The 21994-nt window shown below is 31.2% G+C and overlaps 2 protein-coding genes across 7 annotated transcripts in view; both read left to right on the top strand.

Moving 5' to 3' along the window:
• Positions 1-68: 68 nt before the first annotated feature.
• On the top strand, positions 69-7582 carry LOC115881995 (protein FAM91A1). Its single transcript, XM_030899805.1, has 16 exons — positions 69-245; positions 351-435; positions 491-700; positions 759-943; positions 992-1092; positions 1144-1303; positions 2188-2342; positions 2398-2742; positions 2939-3089; positions 3150-3341; positions 4757-4926; positions 5138-5304; positions 5368-5551; positions 5615-5815; positions 5875-5981; positions 6937-7582. The coding sequence occupies exons 1-14, from the start codon at positions 174-176 to the stop codon at positions 5778-5780; spliced, it is 2343 nt and encodes a 780-aa protein (XP_030755665.1). The 5' UTR covers positions 69-173; the 3' UTR covers positions 5781-5815; positions 5875-5981; positions 6937-7582.
• An 848-nt stretch (positions 7583-8430) lies between these two features.
• LOC115882021 (heterogeneous nuclear ribonucleoprotein 27C) overlaps positions 8431-21994 on the top strand; it is a 35676-nt gene continuing 22112 nt past the window's right edge. For 2 of the 6 annotated variants that reach the window (XM_030899839.1, XM_030899835.1), the window contains exons 1-6: positions 8673-8839; positions 12944-13147; positions 14019-14209; positions 15592-15674; positions 19134-19322; positions 20827-20992. In XM_030899839.1, coding sequence (XP_030755699.1) covers positions 8790-8839; positions 12944-13147; positions 14019-14209; positions 15592-15674; positions 19134-19322; positions 20827-20992 — 883 coding nt within the window. In that variant the 5' untranslated portion in view covers positions 8673-8789. Of the gene's footprint in view, positions 8591-8672; positions 8840-9713; positions 9808-12943; positions 13148-14018; positions 14210-15591; positions 15675-19133; positions 19323-20826; positions 20993-21994 lie in introns of those variants that run through there. The other 4 variants (XM_030899840.1, XM_030899841.1, XM_030899836.1 and 1 more) reach the window with 3 other exon arrangements.

Below are 21994 nucleotides of genomic sequence, written 5' to 3'. Positions count from 1 at the left end.
ACCAAAATATGTATGTTTAGTTGCATAACGAAATTTGACCTTAAAAACAAATATTTCCCCATATTTTGGTTCAGTTTTTGACATTTGTGGGACAAAATTTTCATAAAGTTAACAATTTTTTCAAAAATGTGTACATTCAACAGCATAAAATGAGTTTATAAGTGGTAACAAAGATGAGTTCGGAAATAGAGGAGCAGATTCGTAAGAAAGTACCGTGGGCAAAGCTTCCTACTAGCGTAAAAAAGGTAAAACATGAATCACATACTTGCTAATATAAATTTCTTAAATCCTGTTCAAACAAGGATTTGATATAATTAATTATCAAGTGTTTACGAAGTTTTTCTATTTAGGTTTTAAGTAATTCGTCCAAGGAGTATGCCAAATACATAATAAGTTTTAGCATTAAAAATCAACTAAGATACAGGGGAAACTTGGGTATATTAATTCTGTTAAAACTTGTAAAATTGTGTTATAACTTTATTACTTTTAGTACGTCACGTATTAAAAGATGAAAAACACTATTATGAAAGAGTCGTGGCCTACAGCAAAGAAAGACTTATGCTGTTCCCATACCATTTGGCCGACATGATAGTCAAAGGCCTAAGAATCACCCCGTTCAACTATTACATATCTGTGGTAGAAAGACTAATGCAGGCGGAGAAAAGCTACGATACCTTGCCTAATTTTACCGCTGCAGATTGTAAGATTACCATGAGCCACTCTGTGAATATCAAAAAACATAAATAATGATTTTATAGGTCTACGACTATTAGGAATCGGTAGAAACGAATATATTGATTTAATGAACCAATCCAGATCAAACAGAGGAAGGTTATTCGGTAGGAAGAATGTGCATGTGTTATTGCCAAAGGTTCCGGTTAATATCCATATAGAACCATGGTGGAGAATCGAAGCAGGCCTAATTTTAGAGGAAGATATGAAGGTAAACACGAATTAACTTGTTTTAAATAGTTTAATAAGGTTTTTTTAGATGGTGAATGAAGAAGAACGGACTGTAATAGATAAGCTTATAGATTTAGGGTCACAGAATGCTGGAGATTTGAATTATAATGTTGTTGTGAGCTTGTATAAGTAAGGTTTTTTATATTTTTAATTATTTTTATTGGTGAATGTGTGTTTTAGAAAAGGACTAGTGTATTTAGATGTGCCTATCACTGCAGTGGATAGAGTTCAAGTGCCACCTTTGCAAGGTTTTGTAATGAACAGAATTTTGGGAGACTATTTTGAGACGTTGCTATACAAAATATTTGTTTCTATCGATGAACAAACTACAGTAGCAGAGGTGAGTCATTTATTACAACATGATAAACAAAGGGATAGATTGTTTTTGTAAAATCAACATATTAAGTTTCATGTTTTTGTAATTTTACTTGAATGCTTCTAATATATTTGTGCTGGGTGAATAATTTTTGCAAAAAGTTTTTTTTTGAGATTATCAAAATCACATTATCAAACAAGTGGTATTTTTTAAATGCTTTTGCAATTGTTTATTTGGTTTGCTATGAATTTTCTATAAAATAGGCACCATAAATAATTGATAATCTGTAGTAAATGGTTTTTGAAAATATGACTTTTTTTTATTATAAATCTACAATACTGCTTTTTTAACTGAAAGTGCTGTATAATAATGCCATTTTTTTAATTAAACACATTTTAAAAATATTTTTGTTAATATACCGGGCGATTCAAATATATCTTCAAACTAAAGTGGTATATATTTTAAAAAAGACTGCTAGGGATATTATTTTCGATCAATGGATTTGCCATTAAATTCTCATTTCTCAAATACCATAATATCATTTTATATATACCGTGTGGTCTTTGAAATATGACCAATTTTAAGTAAATATCATAAAATCAATTTTAGTAAATTTTCTGAACATTTAAAACTCTCCTAAAATTGTAAAGTTTCAAATTATTTTTTTTTATTTGGTATAAATTTATTAGGTATATTAAAATACACTAATTTGCTTAGTATATACAGGGTGAGTCAAAGCAAATGCAGTAAAATATATTATACTCCATATAGAAAATATATTTTTATGTAAAAATAAGTTTGAAACGTTCTGTATCTTAAAAAAAATGCTACTAATATCCCATAATAGACGTTTTCTAAAAAAATAAACAGCAAAACATGATATAAAGTTGTTTTTAATGTGGTTTTAGTTGGCTACTGTTCTGGAAGTTGATACAGAGCTAGTGAAGCAAGCAGTGTCTCTGTATTGTCGTCTACATTTTGCTAAGAAGCTAGACCCAGAAAGTGACCAAGAAAAAGCCAGAAGACACCCTTCCTGGTTGAATGTATCAACCAATACCGACAGGTATTAAAAAATGATTAAAAATGACTTTAGTTTTAATTCTAACCTAATTTTTCAGTCCACAAGCCGATATAACCCCCTTAACTCTGACCCTAACCTCAACAGACCACGCCCTCGCGACTCCGTCCACGCCCACGACGGATAGTCCCACCCACTCGACCAATCAGAGCAATTCTACCGGTTTGAGGGTGGCGTTCTTGTTCGACTCGGCCTTGACGGCGTTTTTGATGATGGGGAACCTGTCTCCCGGCCTGAAACGTCACGCGGTGACCATGTTTGAGGTTGGAAAACTGCAACACGAGAGTCTGGACAGTTTTTTGTGTGAATTGGAGAAGGTATCGGCCATGGATGCCGACGGTGAGGGAGAGGCTAGGAGATTTTTTGATCACGCCGTAATTTTGAGGTTAGGATTGTGTTTTTGGCAGAGGTATAGAGGTAGAGAGTAAAATTTCTAATCATGGCGGCCATCATGATTATAGTTTCTGCTTATACTTCTATATCTCTGGTTTTAAATATACCTATGTTTTTATAATAAATTGTTGTTTTTATATGTTGATAATTTTTATATGTTATCCAAATTATATTTTATATGTTAATAGATCAACTATTATGGCCTTGAGGAAGCTAGATGGTCCCGGGTTAGATTTAGTGAGGTTAGAAAGTCTGAATTCGTTGGACGAAGCCGCTTGTCAGAGACTGTTGAAGAGGAAATACAGGGTGTTGATTGCTATGGCTCCAATTGGTCGCGAAGTAAGGTTTAAAAATGATATTAATTTTTTTGGGTTAATATTTTTTGCGAAAATTTTCTAGGTTAGGATATCTTCGTTCGCTGCGGGAGCTCCGCCACCTCTTCTAGGCCCCATCCATCCGGAGGTTAACAGTTTATGGTTTAGACTCTTTTTGTATCATATGACCGGTTACGGACCTCCCAGTTTGCTTCTGGCCAAAGGAACGGAACTTAGACGACTGCCCAGGATGTTTTTGGGCTTTTCTAGGCTCTTGGTAGGTGTAAATTTAGCTCTAGCTTGTAAAAAACTGTGAAAGATATAAAAAAACGATTTTTTTTATATCTTAGAGCATAAAACACATTGATACATTTTTTTCGTTGGGATTTTGTAGCCTACATAATTATTAAATGACGCCACACTTGGGCATTAGCTTATTTTTTTTTTATATTTTCTAGACGTCAAAAATCTTAGACTATGAAATACATAGACACATTTTTTTTCGTCGGGATTTTGTAGCCAACATAAATTAAATAATGTAAAAATCTTAAATTAAATGACGTCATACTTAGGTATGAGCTTAAAAAAATATTTTTTATAATTTCTAGACGACAAAAAATAAGGATTTTTTTATATATTAGACCATGAAATACATAGATACATTTTTTGTCGGAATTTTGCAGCCAACATAAATTAAATAATGTAAAAATGTTAAATGAAATGACGTTATACTTGAGCATGAGCTTAAGAAATATTTTCTTTATTTTCTAGATGACAAAATATAAGTATTTTTTTATATATTAGACCATGAAATACATAGACACATTTTTTGTCGGAATTTTGCAGCCAACATAAATTAAATAATGTAAAAATGTTAAATGAAATGACGTTATACTTGAGCATGAGCTTAAGAAATATTTTCTATATTTTCTAGATGACAAAATATAAGTATTTTTTTATATATTAGACCATGAAATACATAGACACATTTTCTTGGTCGGGATTATATAGCCAACGTAATTAAAAGACGTCATACTTGGGCATGAGCTTAAAATATTTTTTTATATTTTCAAGGCATCAAAAAATAAGGATTTTTTTTATATCTTAGACCATGAAATACATACACACGTTTTTTTCGTCGGTATTTTGTAGCCAATATAAATTAAATAATGTAAAAAATATTAAATTAAATGACTGTTATACTTGATATTGATCTTAAACAAAATATATTTTTCTATGTGACAAAAAACAAGTTTTTAAATATCTTAGACTATGAAAAACGTAGATATTTTTTTCGTCGCGATTTTGTAGCCAACATAAATAAATTAAATGACGTCATACGTGGGCGTGGGCGTAAAAAATATTTTTTTTATATTTTTGAGACGTCAAAAAATAAGGATTTTTAATATATTAGACCATGAAATATATAGACGCATTTTTTTCGTTGGGATTTTGTAGTTAACATAAATTAAGTAATGTAAAAAATATTAAATTAAACGACTGTTATACTTGGTCATGAGCTTAAACAAAATTTATTTCTATGTGACAAAAAATCAAGGTTTTTAATATCTTAGACCATGAAACACATAGACACTTTTTTTCGTCCTACATTTTTTGTAGCCAACATAAATAAATTAAATGACGTCATCCTTGGGTAGAAATTGAATTTAATTTTTTTCCTACTTTTTCTAGGTGACATCTTGGCTTCACGAGCCGGCCGTGGTTCCAGTAGCGAATTTCCTCTACGTTAATGCTGCCTTACAGTTCGCCCCTGTGTTGATTCAGGGTTTTGGTGTCCACGAACCTGCGGAAACCAAACTGTTACCATTTCCATTCAAATCACAGGATTCTGTAAAAAACAAGTAAGAAAAAAAATATTTTTTGTGTATTACATGTTTTTCCAGATTTTTTTTTACAAAAAATCAACAGAATATATAAATTCTGCACTTATTTTAGAAACATGTACAAATAATTAAAATTACTGTATCAAAAGGTATGAATAAATTAAATAGACCAAATATACAGGGTTTTTTAAAAAGTATACATAAACGTCAAAAAAGTGTATTTTTTTAGTCGTTCCAATTCCGATACCGAATCAGTATTAAAGCGCCACCCCGCTGTCACTATTTTGACAGATCTACTCGACTTGAACCACACCTGCGGCTACTTAACCTTCGCCAACGTGGGAGTACTCGATTTTGGCAGAGCCGAAGGCGAATCGGCTGAAATTAGGTTAAAAGGTACTCATTCTCTTTTTGTATCTACATTTTTTAATAACAAAAAACTATTTTTTGTTACTTTAGGAGCACCAAAACCACGACCAGGAGCTTCCAAGACCACCCAAAGCGCCAACAGCATATCAAACGAGAACTTCCGCTTTGAAAAGGAGGAGGAGAATAGATTACAGAGTCCTGTAGAGTCGCACTTCGCTCTCACGCCTGTAGATGGCGGTAGCCACAGATCGTCACCGACCAACGGGTTTACCAGGTAAAAAAAATTATGTTTTAATGAAGATTAATAAAAAAATGAGTATTTTAATATTTCATTCAGTCAAGATTGTACGACGTTACTTCAAGAAGAACTAGACCAATTAGCAATTCAGGAGAAACAGAAGCAGGCCTTGGAACAGCTCCAGAGCCCTCTGGACGAAAACGTAGGCATTTTCAGCCGGATACAAGAAGAACTTGACAGTCAGCAAAAGAAGAAGAGCAGGTAGCTGAAGTTAGTGAGGAATCAGACAGAAACAGCAGTGTAAGAATAAAAACTACTTGCTGTCGTTTGAATTTAGTTTATAATTGTTTTTTTTTCAGGTTTGGACACTGCTTGATTGTCATTTTGGGGTTCCCCTGTTCGATGCAGACGCCAACACGAAAATTTGTGATGCTATTGTATCTGGAGGCCTGGCAGGAGAGAATAGGTACTGTTTATATACATGGTGTTTCAAAACAAATGCGAAAAACTTTAGGGGGTGATTCCTTGTTCAAAATAAAGGGTAGTTTGCTTTATAAACGTTGGGTCAAAAGTCAACCATTAGGGAGATATCGCGGTACAAAGATGGCGGAAAAATAATGTTTTTATTTTTTATCTTGAAAACGAAAAGAGATAGACTAATGAAATTTTATGGAAGCATTACTGTTATGAAAACACACTTTCAGGTAATTTTTTTACTTTTTTAAAATGAGTGGAAGGGGTTGAAATAAACTACCCATATCATTCTTGTTAACGAAATTTAAAGAAAAATCTTATCAAACACATTCAAAAAAATTAATTTGGATAGTTTAGTTTGTTTAGAAACTTTTTTATCTCTTGTATTTTTTTGATAAAACTCACCGATTTGAAATTAAAAAATAAAATGTAAAGCATTACATGTCAGGACAAAAAACATTTTTAGATTAAGAATCTAGTGATAATAACGATAATAATAATCATCTAGATAATAACGTATTGCAGTAATGTCAAATAAAATAATATTAGGAACATCCTAAAAAGTAAAAGCGGCCGACTAGATTTTTTCCTAAAAAAATTACAGCAGCCCACTAGATTCTTTATCAGAAAATGTTTTTTGTCCTGACATGTAATGCTTTACATTTTATTTTTTAATTTCAAATCGGTGAGTTTTATCAAAAAAATACAAGAGATAAAAAAGTTTCTAAACAAACTAAACTATCCAAATTAATTTTTTTGAATGTGTTTGATAAGATTTTTCTTTAAATTTCGTTAACAAGAATGATAGGGGTAGGTTATTTCAACCCCTTCCACTCGTTTTAAAAAAGTGAAAAAATTACCAGAAAGTGTGTTTTCATAACAGTAATGCTTTAAACACCCTGTATAAAAAATATATTTTTTTGTTACTAAAATACGATTTTAAACAGTTTGGAGCATTTGCTGGCATCGGGAAAAAAATTAGGAGAACTCTTGCTAGAATTCATATCTCAATGTCAATTCAATCCCGGAGAGAACATGAAAATTGTCAACAGAGGCAAGTTAGTACCTTTACCGATGAGGAACCTGGTTTTCGATAATGGTAAAGTAACAGAATGGACAGGGAAATGAAAATACTGATCATATTCTATGAGTTTTTTTTTCTGTTAAAAAGAGTAATAATATTCTTGAGACACAGTGTATATTAGCGAAATTTTGTAAGATTCAAACACTTTTTTTTTTGTTTCAATATATTTCATATAGTCTGTCCAATGAGAGGTTCACTGACAGTGACAGTTGAGTCTGCCATTTTATTTCACAAGCATTTTATGTCATTTTTTAAGTGTGAAATCTTTCCTTATTTCTTGGACAGACTATACCAGATGATCTCTTGCTATTTAATATATACTGTGATCTAGTTGATATTTAGAAAAAAACTGGAACGTTAAAAAATATACATACATATGTACCTACAGTGTGTGTAAAAAAGTTTGCAACAAACGGGAAAAATAAAATAGTTAACAGAATAATAATTTTTGTGTCACATTTATTGCGAACTATTTTACTCACACTGTATACTTACAGTTTTGGTATTTACTCTAAGTCGTACCTGAGTTTACACACATTTCCATTGTAAAATTCCTTCATTTTTTTTAAATTCCTGATAAGTATCAAAAATTTTGCATTTTTGTACAAAACAAAAACGAAAATTCAGCTTCTAAAGCAATATAACGTTTTTTTTAATTATTTTGGCATGTGATTGTACTTAAACATTACAAGATAGCTTTAAAATAATTTCATATTTTCATGAATGAAAGAGACTTTTCAAAAAAAAAAACATTCCTATATAGGTATAGCATTGCATTTATTTTACAAAAAAAAAGCAAAACAATTTATTAACAAAATAAGTAATAAGTGTAGTTTGTTGCAAGAAAAAAGGCTTTAAATTGTCTTATTAAGTGTTTTTGTTGTTTTAAATATATTTTAAGTCTTTTTTGCAACTTTTAAGTTTATCCTCATTAGTTTTCTATACGTTCTCGTTAAACAGATTTATTATTATTATTATTTGATGTTATACTAACGCATTCCTTAACTTTTATAATAAAAATATATCTTTTTATTAAAATGTGTTTTATTTTACTTTTTTACTCAAAAATCTTCTGTTAAAAAGTGGTTATAAATTTTGTATACAGGCAACTAGTTATACATGATCAAGTATAAATTTCAGGGATGGACGTTTACGTGTTTTCAATTTTTTACTTTAGAGATTTTTTCAATTTGCTTTGGGTAAAAATATGATAATCTCAAAGGCAACTGTGTTTTTATTTTCAATAAATAAATTAAAAATGTTGCTAGGATAAATAGGGAAGCGCAAAATCCGAATTTCTGATTGGCCGAAAGTCACGCCCTCCAGCACATTTTTCCCCCACCTTGCGTCCAAGATGGATTCCGCCACCCCTCTGCCGTCAACAGTATGTGACATATCTGTTTATTCCTAACTAAGCTAGTAGTTATTTAGGGTAGTACTCTAGATTTAATTAATTTTAAGTTTAGTTTAAGGAGTAATTATAGTGAAGCAGTTCCGATGGAGGAGTACGAGTACGGGTAAGCGATTTTTTTTCACTGTTATTTAGCCGCCGCGGCGGTGGCGCCCCGAATCACTCGAGAAAAATTGACGGAAGTCGCTGAGCTGCCATTGCAGTTCGAGTTCCGTCGTCGATCGTTGTGCTTTCGTGGTGGATGCCGTGCGCGAGACCGGCCGCGAATTATCGCTTTTTTGGAACCATCCGGGGCTGGGAATAGCATGCGAATGTTGAGGCTCAAGCAGGAAATCATGGACGACGACGAAAAGGGGTAACGTTGCTTTATTTACGCCGTTTTTCCGGACAGTTTCGCTTCTATGTAGGTCACGTCACATGTTGGACACGCACCGCGCTCCAAATCAACCTTTTCATCCATCTCATGTCCCAAACAACACAGTTTTCATCATTTTAAGCCCTTTTCCAAAGTTCTGGATGAAGCGGAAGGCGTGTTTCAGCGGTGCGTACCGGTTTTTCATACACCGTCGTTCACCGACCCCAAACGACACATCAAGCGGTCAAAGAACGCACAGTTCTGCTTGTAATCCACATTTTCAACATTTAGCAGCATTTAGGACGCAATTTTTCTATTCAAGCGTCGCTTGAATGCTCAACGCCAACGTTGATGCCCCGTCCCCAATACGCTGTTGAATTGTTCCGTTCTGTTTAATTATCACTAGAAAACGGTTGTTTTTCGATGATTCGGTACAAACTTTCGCCTTCCACGTGTATAATTCAGCTTTATATAAGCCATATCTCCTCGTTACTTATATTTTCACTTTAATATTTTCTAAAACATATGTTTCAGGTAAAAATTCCTAAAATTTTTACACAGGGCCATTTATTATTACTATTTTTCGGTAAATATATCGTTTTCTATACTGAAGCTTATTGTCGTTTTATCCTAATGCATTTTGAAGTATCTTTATAGTACCTCTGTATAAAATTTACCTGCATTTCATTAATTTTATTACTCACCTTTGTAATATAGGTACCTACTTCTTATTAAATTGGTTAATATCTTTATTTGGGTTTTTTCTTTTCTGATCTTATCAGTAAGTCAATAGCAGGAATATTGAATGTATTTCCTATTTTGTTTATTTTATGATACTGTCCAACTAACTTTAAACTATTTATCGTCAGTTTCTCAGAGTGGGAACATGTGCTGTAGATAGATTTATTAATAACTTGTTAGGTTATTTTTAAGTTTTAACACGGGATTTTTATAGTTACAATGTTAATGTAAGTGTATTTTCAATATTTTAATAATTGTATTTGTTGTTTAAGTAGTTTAATTATAATTTTAGTATATACAGTGTGATGGAATTAAAAGTATTTAGGTCACAGTAGGCTTAGAAACATTTTAATTCAAGCTTTGTTATGTCTGTCCAAAGTTGCCAGAGAAAATTTTCCAAATTCCCTAGAATTGTCTAACTTTGACAATCTCAGAGTTTGCAAATGTTTAAAGCTTTTTTCTGAATATACTTCGCTACTTTTAAATGCATTACTCACCAAATTTGGTGTATTTTTTTCTAATATTTTTTATCTTCAAATTTTCGTGATTTTTCCTAGATCTAGGCAGCCTGGGGGCGGACTTTTGTTTACTTCATCAGCTGTACATACTTAGATATTGGGTTAGATTCCGTTTCATATTTTGTCGGTTGATTTTTGGTTTTAACTCTATGATTTTTTGTATTATTTATTATTGTAGTGCAAAAAACTAATTATTTTGGTGTTTAAGTGACATAAACTACTACCAGATATATGGTCACTCTCGGTTTCGCATAAAAAAATAGAAAAATTGAAAAATTACACGTTGTGTAAGTGATTTAACCTAAAAGTGCCCATACATTTTTTACTCATCGTGATTTTTGTGTGGGTTTTTTAAGACTCAACAATTCATTAATAAAGCTTAAGCGGAGTGTGTTTTTGGTGCTATGCCTCATCTTTGTTGTGTTCCTGGTGGAAAGGATAGTTATACTAGGCAGCCTAAAGTGTCTGGAAGAGTAAGAAAAGTGGGTACGAGTTATAAATCACGACAATTCTATTGAACATATCTTTGATAAATTTAAAAATAATATTCTCCCATGATGGTATTAATGAAAACTGGACAATTATGTTTATTTTATTCATATTGTGGAATCTCCACTCCAAGTGTTGTTGGTTCAGCTTCGATAGATTCAAACACGTAAGTAGGTATTATGATCTAGGGAAAAATAAAGAATATGTGTATTAAAGATCATGAAAAAGATTATTATTTTGAGTTCAAATTTTAAAAAAGATTTTTGGAAAGACAAGACTGATACAGTTTAAAAGAAGAATGTGCTTTTGTTTGATAATATATAATGTATGTCAAGTTGTCAAGCATAACATATATTTTTGTTCAGTAATTTTTAATGAATAGTGTTGATTATTTATAATACCAAATTAATATCAAATATTTAAGTGATGGCTGAATACAATATGAATAAAATAACAATAAAATTGGTATATTTGCATAATACAAAATTAAGTTTTAAGAATAAAGGTGTTACTAAAAATACTAAGAAATTCATATTCCTTTGTTTTAATTGGTCTAATGTTATTTACATTTTACGTAAGAATTATACCGTATCATCGAAAAAAATCGACGCCTAGTTGGCTTGGAAATGAACATCGATGACATTGCCTAAATAACTGTACACGTAAAATAATTAACTAGAATTTTACAATCTTGGAAAATTTGATATTCTTGAATCTTGTTTCTAAATATTCTAAATGTTTTGATTTTCTTGGGATTTAGGTTCGGGAAAAACGCTGATTAAGTTTTCATTTGGTTTTTCATTATTTTTATTTGGTTTAAAAAAAACGTTTCGGCTAACATTATAGCCTTCATCAGTGTTGTGTCATATGAAAAAAATAGTGTCGAATATAATCCAAAAAATTACATATAAAATATTCACACCACACACATAATGTTTACTGCGTACTCCATAGTCAATGTAGATAATTTTAGTGTTAAGAATAATAATTTTAAAAAATATGTGGTCATCTTTTGATAAGTTTATATTAGTTTATTAATTGCAGTGAACATTATGAGGTGTGAATTATATTGTATATGTAATTTGTTGGATTATATTCAACACTATTTTTCTCATATGACACAACACTGATGAAGGCTATAGTTAGCCGAAACGTTTTTTTAAACCAAATAAAAATAATGAAAACTTAAATCAGCGTTTTTCCCGAACCTAAAAATCCCAAGAAAATCAAAAATTTTAGAATAATTTTACTTATAAAATGCCAGCGATCTTCATTTCATACCCATCGCTGACGCCTTTTTTTAGATAATATTGTATTATTTGTAAATATAATTTTTCAAACATTGATACTTGCAAAATATACATATAAATTTTGTGAATGCAAATAATAATACATCACTATTAGTAGATATTGAATGTTTTTTGTTAAATTAGAACGATTTTCAAACCCCAAAATTTAAAATATATTTACATTTTACCCATTATCTTATGTACCTATACATTATTTGTACATTGTAAAACATTTGCTGCATTTGTATGGTTCATAGTTTATTTGCCAAAGTATTTACTACTATAAATAGGTATATATGTTGTAGTTATTAACTGTATATTATGTATATTTCATGTAAACTATATCATTTTTAAAATACAAACCAAAAACCTGAGGAATAATTATGTTCTCCATGTATTCTACAACATATTTATTAATCCGTTATATCTAACTAGCGGGACGTCATAAATCTCGCCCGTAGGCTGATCTTTTAATAGAAGGCACTGATCTAGGGAAAATTTCCTAGCTCTGGCAACTGTGTACTGTCACTGGAGTTAATGTCCAATCAGTGTTGCCAGAAATTCTCGAACGAATTTCTTCAACGTAAAAACATTCATATTCCTTCAACTTCACAAAAAGAAAATCGAGATCTTCTGAAAAATCACCAAATTTCGTGTATTTTACCCAAAAGTGTTAAAATCTTTTGAATTGCAGACTTTTTGACAGCAACATTGCTTAAACTGAGGCATCCTTAATTAAACACCGTTACTACATTTTTATCATTGTGCAAAACTGCTAGAAACCTTCATATTGTCTTCTTTTTGATTAAAAATTCTTCATATTAAAGGAAATCCTTCAATTCTGGCAACATTGTGTCAAATTGTCAATGATATCACACTATACAGGGTGAATCATCTTTCGTTCTTTTCAAAAATATATTTTTTTGAGATTTACAACCTAACCAAACCAAACAAAACGTTTTTACATAATTTTTTCTCACTTGTTTGTCAAAATTTTGATAAAATCTTCTTAAAGAAGTACCGATATCGATTCAAAATTTATACAGAGTGTTCTTTTCTCTATTTAGGAAACTTTTCGTCGGAGGATTGTCGTGGGAAACCACCCAGGACAACCTTCAAAGATACTTTTCGAGGTACGGCGAAGTAATAGACTGCGTGGTGATGAAGAACGCGGAATCTGGCAGGTCCAGAGGCTTCGGCTTCGTCACGTTCGCCGATCCGGCAAACGTCAACGTCGTACTGCAAAACGGACCGCACACGCTAGACGGAAGGTATGTATCCTAAAGCCCCGACTACACGCAACGTTTTACCTGTCAGTCTTACATGTTAAGTCAAAAATTAAATGCCTTTGAATAATAAGATTAAAGAAGGAATATAAAGTTTAATGCTATCCATGTATTAATGCATGGTAGACAAAGGTGGGGATCATTTCTGTTTGATGATTCATTTGACACATTTGAATTTGATTTGAAATTTTGTGGATTTGTCAGTCTTTACGGAGCTTATTTTATGTTATTTATTATTTATTCTACTACTGATAGTTGTATAAAGATAGTAAATCTAGATGAAAATTGTGGCAGAACTTAAATTAACAGTGACGCTATTGCGATTTATTGAAAAAGACTCTAAAATAGTGGGTTGTGTAGCGTGCGGTAGATCTCGGCAAAAATCGAATGAAATAATGGAACAACTTTTCGCTAGCAAGTGACTATATTATAATATACATATGTGTAGTAAACCGATCATTTATGAAATTCACTTAAATTAACTAATAATTATATGTTTTTTCTTGCATTTTTGCTTTTATTTACTACTTGTCATAGATTAGATGTCAAAGAATTTAGAACTACCAACAATAATTATTGACAAGGTAAAATAAAACATCAAATTACTGAGTCTACCCTACATCATATTTTTACACGTTTTGAATAAAATCAGAACGGCACTGATAAATCGGCCATTTTTGGTCCCCATCGCGCTCTACCTAAATTGTTTGATATACTCCTTCCTTAAGGTCTGTTTACACGAAACCTTAGACCATGTATCGACTAGACTAATATTTTATACTGTGACGTCACTTCAGGGCATAGATCGAAAATGTTTTCTACCAAAATACAATTTTTGTTTGTTTTGATTTTATAGAACGATCGATCCTAAACCGTGCAATCCTAGAACCCTACAGAAACCGAAAAAGGGCGGTGGCTATCCCAAGGTGTTCCTGGGGGGTTTACCCTCTAACGTGACCGAGACAGATTTGAGGAGCTTTTTCACGCGATTCGGCAAGGTGATGGAGGTGGTGATCATGTACGACCAAGAGAAAAAGAAATCCAGAGGTATGTCGTATTGAACTTGAGTCATTTTTCACATAATTTTGATTAAAAAATGGTTTCTATAAACATAAATGTTCGTTTTTTGGAAATATAGGAATATTTTTGCATTAAACTGCCTAATTTATTAATATTTAATATCTTCAGTGGCTCTCAAATATTATCCACACGTTTTTGGAACCGCTGAAACATATTTTTTGCGCTCTGATTGAATAAGTTTTGACAGAACTTTCAGTGGTTCTTAAAATTGTTTAAAAAATGTCTATACCTATGTGGCAGATTCGTCTCTCCAAAAAAATCCTAGATGGGTATTTTGCCACTGCAAGAAAATCTACAAAATAAAATAGGTATTTTTTGTAAACACTTTTGAGTTAATCTAAACGGAAACTACTTGTCAGCAGTTAGGTTTACTGATCTAACGAACAAAAAAATGCTTAACGTTTCGGAAAGTTTATCTCTTTCCGTCGTCGGAAGCAAAAAAAATACAAAGAATAAAGAAAAAAACTATTTAAAATATTTAAATGCAACTATTCAAGAACACTTTTGGTTATTTTAAAACAGATACGTCTACAAAACGTTGACGTTCTGTTAAAATGACATTATATCAAGTTAAACTTCAAAATTAACAATTACTACCTGGTAAACAATTATTTAATAAGGTAAAACCAAAAAGTTTCAAAGTTTCTGTATGATTATTTTTAATTTGTTTTTAATTTTTACGTATGTTACGTTCTTTAAAATCAAAGAAGCGATTGATATACATTATTAATATCTACAGATGCATGAGCAGTACATTTATTTTTATTAGATTGTATTCTAATAAAATAAAAAATAAATATGTAGCTTCTTTTATTTTTCTTTTAGAGGCTATCGCTTCTTTCATTATAATTTTGGCGTTGTTAAAATCAAAAAAAAAAATAATTTAAACTTGTTTATGATACAAAGAAACAGTTTCAGAACCGCAGAAAATATTTTTATTTTGGTTGGAAAAGTATCTGTCAGTGGTTCTCAAAATTTTTTTTATTTTAAAATTCAAAGCATTCGTCATAAAGAAAAAAATTTAGAATCACTGAAACTATATTTTTTCTGTGGTTGCAAATATATAATAGTGGTCTCTAAAATTTCTCTATTTTAGGAACCACTAATCTTTTTCCGTGGCTTTCAAACTCAGAAACATTTTTAGAACCGCCGAAAAATGCATTTTTCTCTAGCTGAAAAAATGCTGGTGGTTCTCAAAATTTCTCTAAAAGCCTCTAACTTATTTCAGTGGCTCTCAAACTTGTCTGATTCGCTAGAATATCGCTTTTTAGAAAAAAAATTGTCTAGTTGGAAGGATATCAGTGATCCCCAAAATTATTTACTCAAAAAAAAATTCTTTTTCTCTGCAGGTTTTGGCTTCCTGTCGTTTGAAGATGACGAGTCGGTTGACAGATGCGTCGGCGAACATTTTGTCAACTTAAACGGAAAGCAGGTAAGCCCAGAGTTTATTTTTCTTGTCTTTAAAGACATTTAGTAGTTCAAATGACCCAACGAATATATAGTTTGTCCAACGACAAGATCCTTGACAGTGATAGATGTGTCTGTCATTTTAATTTCAAAGTAGTTTATTTTATTTTACAAAGAAATAAGTTGGTACAACTGGAACACATAGCAGGAAATTAATATATTTAAAATTTGACTGATAAGTGATTACTTCAAAATATTGTGAAAAAAAAACTGCATAAAACTGAAAAAATGTAATCGAGTTATTTTATTTAACAAAAAAGGTATGTGTTAATACAAAACAAACAAAAACAAAACATCACATACCAAAAAAATATAAAAAAGAACTATTTCTTACTTTCGAGCTTCAAGAAACTTTTCGCTATTATATTTATCATATAACTTATGTACAAATACAAATTTGTAATATTCTACGGGAATAAATAAAACAACATAAATAAAACAAACTTATTTAATAATAACGCTTTCCAAATTTTATACCTTAAAGGTTGATTAATTAAGCTTAATCTTAATTTTTTTAAACCAGTACCTTTTGACATTATTTTTCTGCAGTACTAAAATCCATTATTTACCAATCGTGGGATGTCGATATTTTACAGCTACTCCAGTAGTATATGTTTAGTACAATCCCTGTAGCATATACGAGATGCACTTATCTACGACGAGATGGTATACAAACTTTATTGATGGTAACTATTGGTGTATAAGACTTTCTGCCTGGGTAGCGAATTAACTATAAACTCTGCTCTGGGTCTACAGTTAATTTTCCCTCGATTTTTCTTCCACTTGACTTCAAAAGACACAAAACACACGTAATAACACGAATCAAAATGCATCATCTTCCAAAACGCAGATATTTGTCATAAGTTGACACAAAATTATAACCTATAATTTGGCAAGACTTTTACAAGCCTCAAAAATCTAAAGGCGAATTCATACGCATCGGCTTATGTCGTTTGTCGTTCATCGTTCCGGCAAACCAATAACATTTGAAAAATGATCTGTCATTTTTGAAATAAACCAACACATACTGGTTAAAAACAAGAAGAGACGACGCAAGACGGATTTATATTTAAACCCATCCATAGTTAACTTAAAAAATATTAGAAGTTTTTTTAGTAAAATAAATAGATTGGTATGGGACGTCATCTGCTTTTCTTCTGTCATCGTCTGTTGAAATCTTACCTGAGAAAAAAAGAACAGAGTATAGTCACAAATTACCTATAACAGATGCGAAAGAAAGCGACTGCATCGGAAACCGCTCGGCAAACCCGACACGCCTATCGGGTGGTGTAAATACACCAGTCGTTTAGTCCGGAAACCTATGCTGTGTCGTATTCGCTTGCTGGAATGACATGGTGCGTGGTTATATGTTTCTTTTTAAAAATGCGTGTAGGATTTTTGTTGAACTTTTGAACTGTTATTTCTAAGTTTTGGTAATTTGTATATCTTATTTAAAATGGGATGCAAATATGTTTATTTATAAGGAAAAAAAAGATATTTATAGTATAAAAAATTAATTTGTTTAACAAAATTTGATTAAAAATGTGACAAAATACTATATAAATCTTTATTTGTAAACTTTAATACATCAAATATTTTCAATCTAATAAATCATTTAATGATGTAAATAAGAGGAAATTTCTCACATGGGTGGTCAAATTTTATAGTTTTCATTCTCTGAGAAATGTTTTCAACTCAAAATGCCTTTAATAATGTTTGACTACATCATTAAAAAGGGTCTTCAAATACATCAATGTGATATTTGTCTAAAATTTGCAAAAGAATCCGAATCTCTGGATAACTCGAAATTATTTACCCATTTAAAAGCCTTCGATCATGAAAGTGGAAAAATTTGTTCATTTTATTTACAAGCTGGAAAAATTATTTATATTAAATTTTGATGAGTTTTGCACTGAAGAAAACATTCAGAGGCTGTTTGATTAATGAAAACTATAGAATTTGACCATCCATGTGAGAAATTTCCTCTTATTTACATCATTAAATTATTTATTAGATTGAAAATATTTTATGCATTAAAGTTTACAAAAAATAAAGATTTATATAGTCGAAAAAAGTCTGATAGAACCAATAGAAATGTAACTATTTTGTCACATCTTTAATTAAATTTTGTTAAATAAATTAATTTTTTATACTATAAATATCTTTTTTTTTCCTAATCTCCTACGAGCTGATATAATATGACGAGCAATCTATTAAATTACTGTGAGATTATACAGAAAAGTCCACAGACTTCGAGACATAGGAAAATCAAGTCCATTTAGCGTGTGTCCAAATTTTGACAAGTTTTCAAAAATGACAGTTTTGTTTAGACTGACGTTTAATTTCACCTGACTTCTCGGTGAATGATTTCTTTTTATGGGGGTACATAAAATCTAAAATTTACGGCCATGAAGAAATTCAAAACTTGGAGCAGTTAAGGCAGAAAATATTTAATGCCTTTGACACTGTCACCCCTGATATGTTATCCAATGTGAGGAGGGGATTTTATGATCGTTTGGGTTATTGTTTAATGCAAGAGGGAGGCACTTTTGAACAATTTTTGTAATTTTTTAAATTTCATTATCCTGTTTTTTTTACCGCTTACCCATTACCTACCTTGACGAACATGGGAAAACGAAGGTCCTTTTCAGGACCACAAATATTTTGATTGAGAAAATTGGTAACTTTTTTTGGATTAAAAAACAAAAGTTGTTAATATAATACCAATTTAAAAGTGTTTTAGTAGTTTTAATACACACTATGATATAAAATTTATTATTATTATAATGTACATTATTAATACTATTGTTCATTCGAAATGGCATTAAGGCCCAATTGCAACAATGATTTAAATTTTTCTTAAAGATAAGTAGAGCTTCGAATGAGCTGTATTTATATTTACTTTAATATTCACCTTAAATGAGGGAATTTGACTGATACAATTTTTGAATTTGAATTGTTTTTAATGATACTAACAATTTTAGTTCAATTTTTAATAAAATTTATTTAATATTAATAGAAATCTAACAGATTTGAAACCTCTTTTAGCGATTTATAACATTCTCAAATGAATTACAGGTGCCCTTATTTTCTATGAAAATCACACAGCTTTTGTCATAGTCGCTGTAGTTGCTATAGCTATAAAAAACTAAATTTTTAAGGTGTGAAAATTGCGACACACGCTAAATGGACTTGATTTTTCGTATGTCTCGAAGTCTGTGGACCTTTTTGTATGCCTCGATAACATATTGGTGCAGATTATTTTCACCCAAACAAATAATAACCCAAACTATACATTGATGCGGATTGTCTATGAACTCTTTCTGAAGGTCATAGAAACCTGAACGCGTAATTCGGTGTTCTTTCGCATCTGTTATAAGTAATTTGTGGTATAGTAGTAATAATTTTATTTATGCGTTTATAGGTGGAAATTAAGAAAGCAGAACCCAGAGACGGTTCAGGGGGCAACAAAATGGGCGCGAACGACGCTTCGTCAGCCTGGGGACCCCCGCAGGCCCCCATGGGCATGATGCAAGGTCCCAACGGACAGATGGGCGGACCCCCCATGAACATGGGTACTCCGATGGGTCCCAACATGAACCAAGGCTATTTGGTAGGTCTAGTTTTACTAATATTATTACTATTTAGCTTGTGTGTCCTGGCGCATTATCCTTGTGTTTGTTTTTTCGTTTGTCTGGCTTTGATTGTGACTAAACAAACAGGAATTTTTGGTACCGTTAACCTTTTTTTGTCATGTAAAATTTAGTTAATATATAGGAAATAAATTCTTTAACTTGTTCTGATCTTACTTTTATTTTACTGTAGAGGGTCATCCAGTGTTCTTAAAGTTATTACACCATTTTTCTTGTTTGAATTTTTTTTAGGTGCAGTTATTTACTTTGGATCTATTTTTAGGTCTGTTATTGACTAACAAATATGTATTTTAGGGTTATGATTGACTTACAAACGTCTTTTTGGGCTATTATTGACTAATAAATAGTAGTGGGAACTATCGAAACATTCGATAGTTGCAATTCATTCAAATAATTCGATAGCTAGTAAGAAAACATTCGTCGAAAACTATTCGAATAAAAATTATCGAATAGATGGGTCATCTGCCTTGAAATATTGTATTCTAGTAATTCGGTAATTCGTAGGTTTTTTTCCTAGAAACCCGACAGCGGTCGGTGGCAATGGTATGAAAGAAGCCGGCATCTTTGATTTTTTGCGGAGTCAGATAAGGACGCATTATTTTTTTTTATTGAGGTGCTAGTATTTACACAAAAATGAACACAATACATTATGAAGGGCGCTGTTGCCATACATTGGTATTAGCAAAGAATATTATTCTTTGGTATTTGTTAGTTAGGGATAGTATGTCTATATATTTTGCATTTTTTTTATTAATATTCTGTTGTTACACTGCAATAATACTTTTTATTTTGGATGCAGGAAAATGATTTTTAATGTTTTTAAGCAAATACTGGTTTAATAACAAAATTTAGAATCATGAAATATAAACATTTATTTTTTAAGTAGTAGGAAAATATAAACAACAAATTAGAAGTCAAAATTATTTATATTAGATCTTATTTGAAAATAATAGTCTCTAAATTTTTTTGGCAACGTTGGTTTATTAAATAATAATAATTACAGAACTAAATTGTTATATTAACAACAAATTTTAAAATCATGAAATATAAACATTTATTAATTCTCTAAGCATGCAGTGTAATGGAAGCAAAATATAAATAGAAATCAAAATTATTTATATTACTTTTTATTACTATTCAAAAATAATATTTACTTTAAAAAATAAATGAAATATTTCTTCGCAAAAAACTACATGTAAGAGAATTAGCATAAACAAAATACAAATATCGTTAACTTTTTTTTAATTGGCACATGAAAAACTTTCAATTTAATTTTCTAACCCCAAAATTTGAGTTCGATAACCATTTACTTAACCACATTCCTTAAATATGATTATTAAGTTCATTTTTAGTTGTTTGTAAAACTACTAAAAATGTTGGTGATATTATTGAGCAAAATTCTTTTTAGGACTATTTTTCATCAATAATTTTTGGGGTTATTATTGACTAGCAAACGTATTTTAGGGTTGGGGAACGTCTCCGCAACAGCAGTACAACGCCGGCTACGGTACGCCTTCGGGCCCCGGGTCCTACCAGGGCTGGGGAGCTCCGCCGGCGCCTCAAGGGCCTCCACCTCAATGGGGTAACAGTTACGGCGGTCCCCCGGCTCAGCAAGGATACGGCTCGTACGGTAAGTTTCACCAGAGCGAAGTTTTTGTATCGACGAAGTCCTATTTAGTTGAAAGAATATAAATATATGGATTACGAGTTATGCAACTGACATGACACCGAGTCCTGTGTGTTTATATTCTTTGACGAAATGAACTTTGTCCAATCATGAAATGAATTATGGTTAATATGGTTGTGGTTATGACTTGGAGATGATGTTCCTTAGGTCGTTTTAGGTAAATGAGATCTACAGATTGTCTACAGGGGGTTTCTTAATAAATGCAGGTATTTTACTGGATAATAAACCCATGAATTTTTTTCTTGGCATGTTTTGAAAAAATTTAAAGAAACTTTTTAGTGCCACAGGTTCATTCTGCTAAAATTTCTGAGGGTGTATTCCGTTGCTTACGTTGTTTCCATTGTTTCTGAAAGTCAGGAACATTTAAAGAAAACATGAAAAACAAGACAAGTAATCGTGAATGCTATAAAAATATAAATGTTGATTATATTTGTTTATTTATTATTGATCTGTTTTAATATTGGACCTGCAAATCTTAACTTGAGCTGTCTAACGAGTTTAACAGTTTATTAATAAAGTACTTTTCAATATTAAACTCCATTAAAAAAAAGAAGCAAACGTAAAAGCAGAGAATAGGTACATTAAAAATGCAAGATAAATTTTATAATAGAGGTATTGACATTTAGTAAATGTCAACATTTGACGTTTCCAGCATTTTTCCAAACCGTTCCGTATCAAACCGATGTTTTTCAGGCTACATTCCTTTACCGGTCTGATTTTACAACGGAATACAGCCCTAATGATGTATTGAAGTCTTGCAGTGTTGCCACCTCCTACATTTCCCACGTTCTACATATTTATGCGTTCATAAGTTCACAGTAATTTTATTTTTTAAACATAAAAAAATTACGAACATTAATTTTAATTGTACCAGTGGTATTATCAATATTATTTTAGAGATACGCACTGCATTTTTATGGTTATTTTCAACTAAACTGAAAAAAA

This window comes from Sitophilus oryzae, unplaced genomic scaffold, assembly GCF_002938485.1.
Source record: "Sitophilus oryzae breed Bouriz unplaced genomic scaffold, Soryzae_2.0 scaffold_1745_pilon_pilon, whole genome shotgun sequence".
Classification (NCBI taxonomy): Eukaryota; Metazoa; Arthropoda; class Insecta; order Coleoptera; family Curculionidae; genus Sitophilus; species Sitophilus oryzae.
The sequence above is the reverse complement of the archived record's forward strand: the minus strand, read 5'-3'. Positions and strand labels throughout refer to the sequence as shown.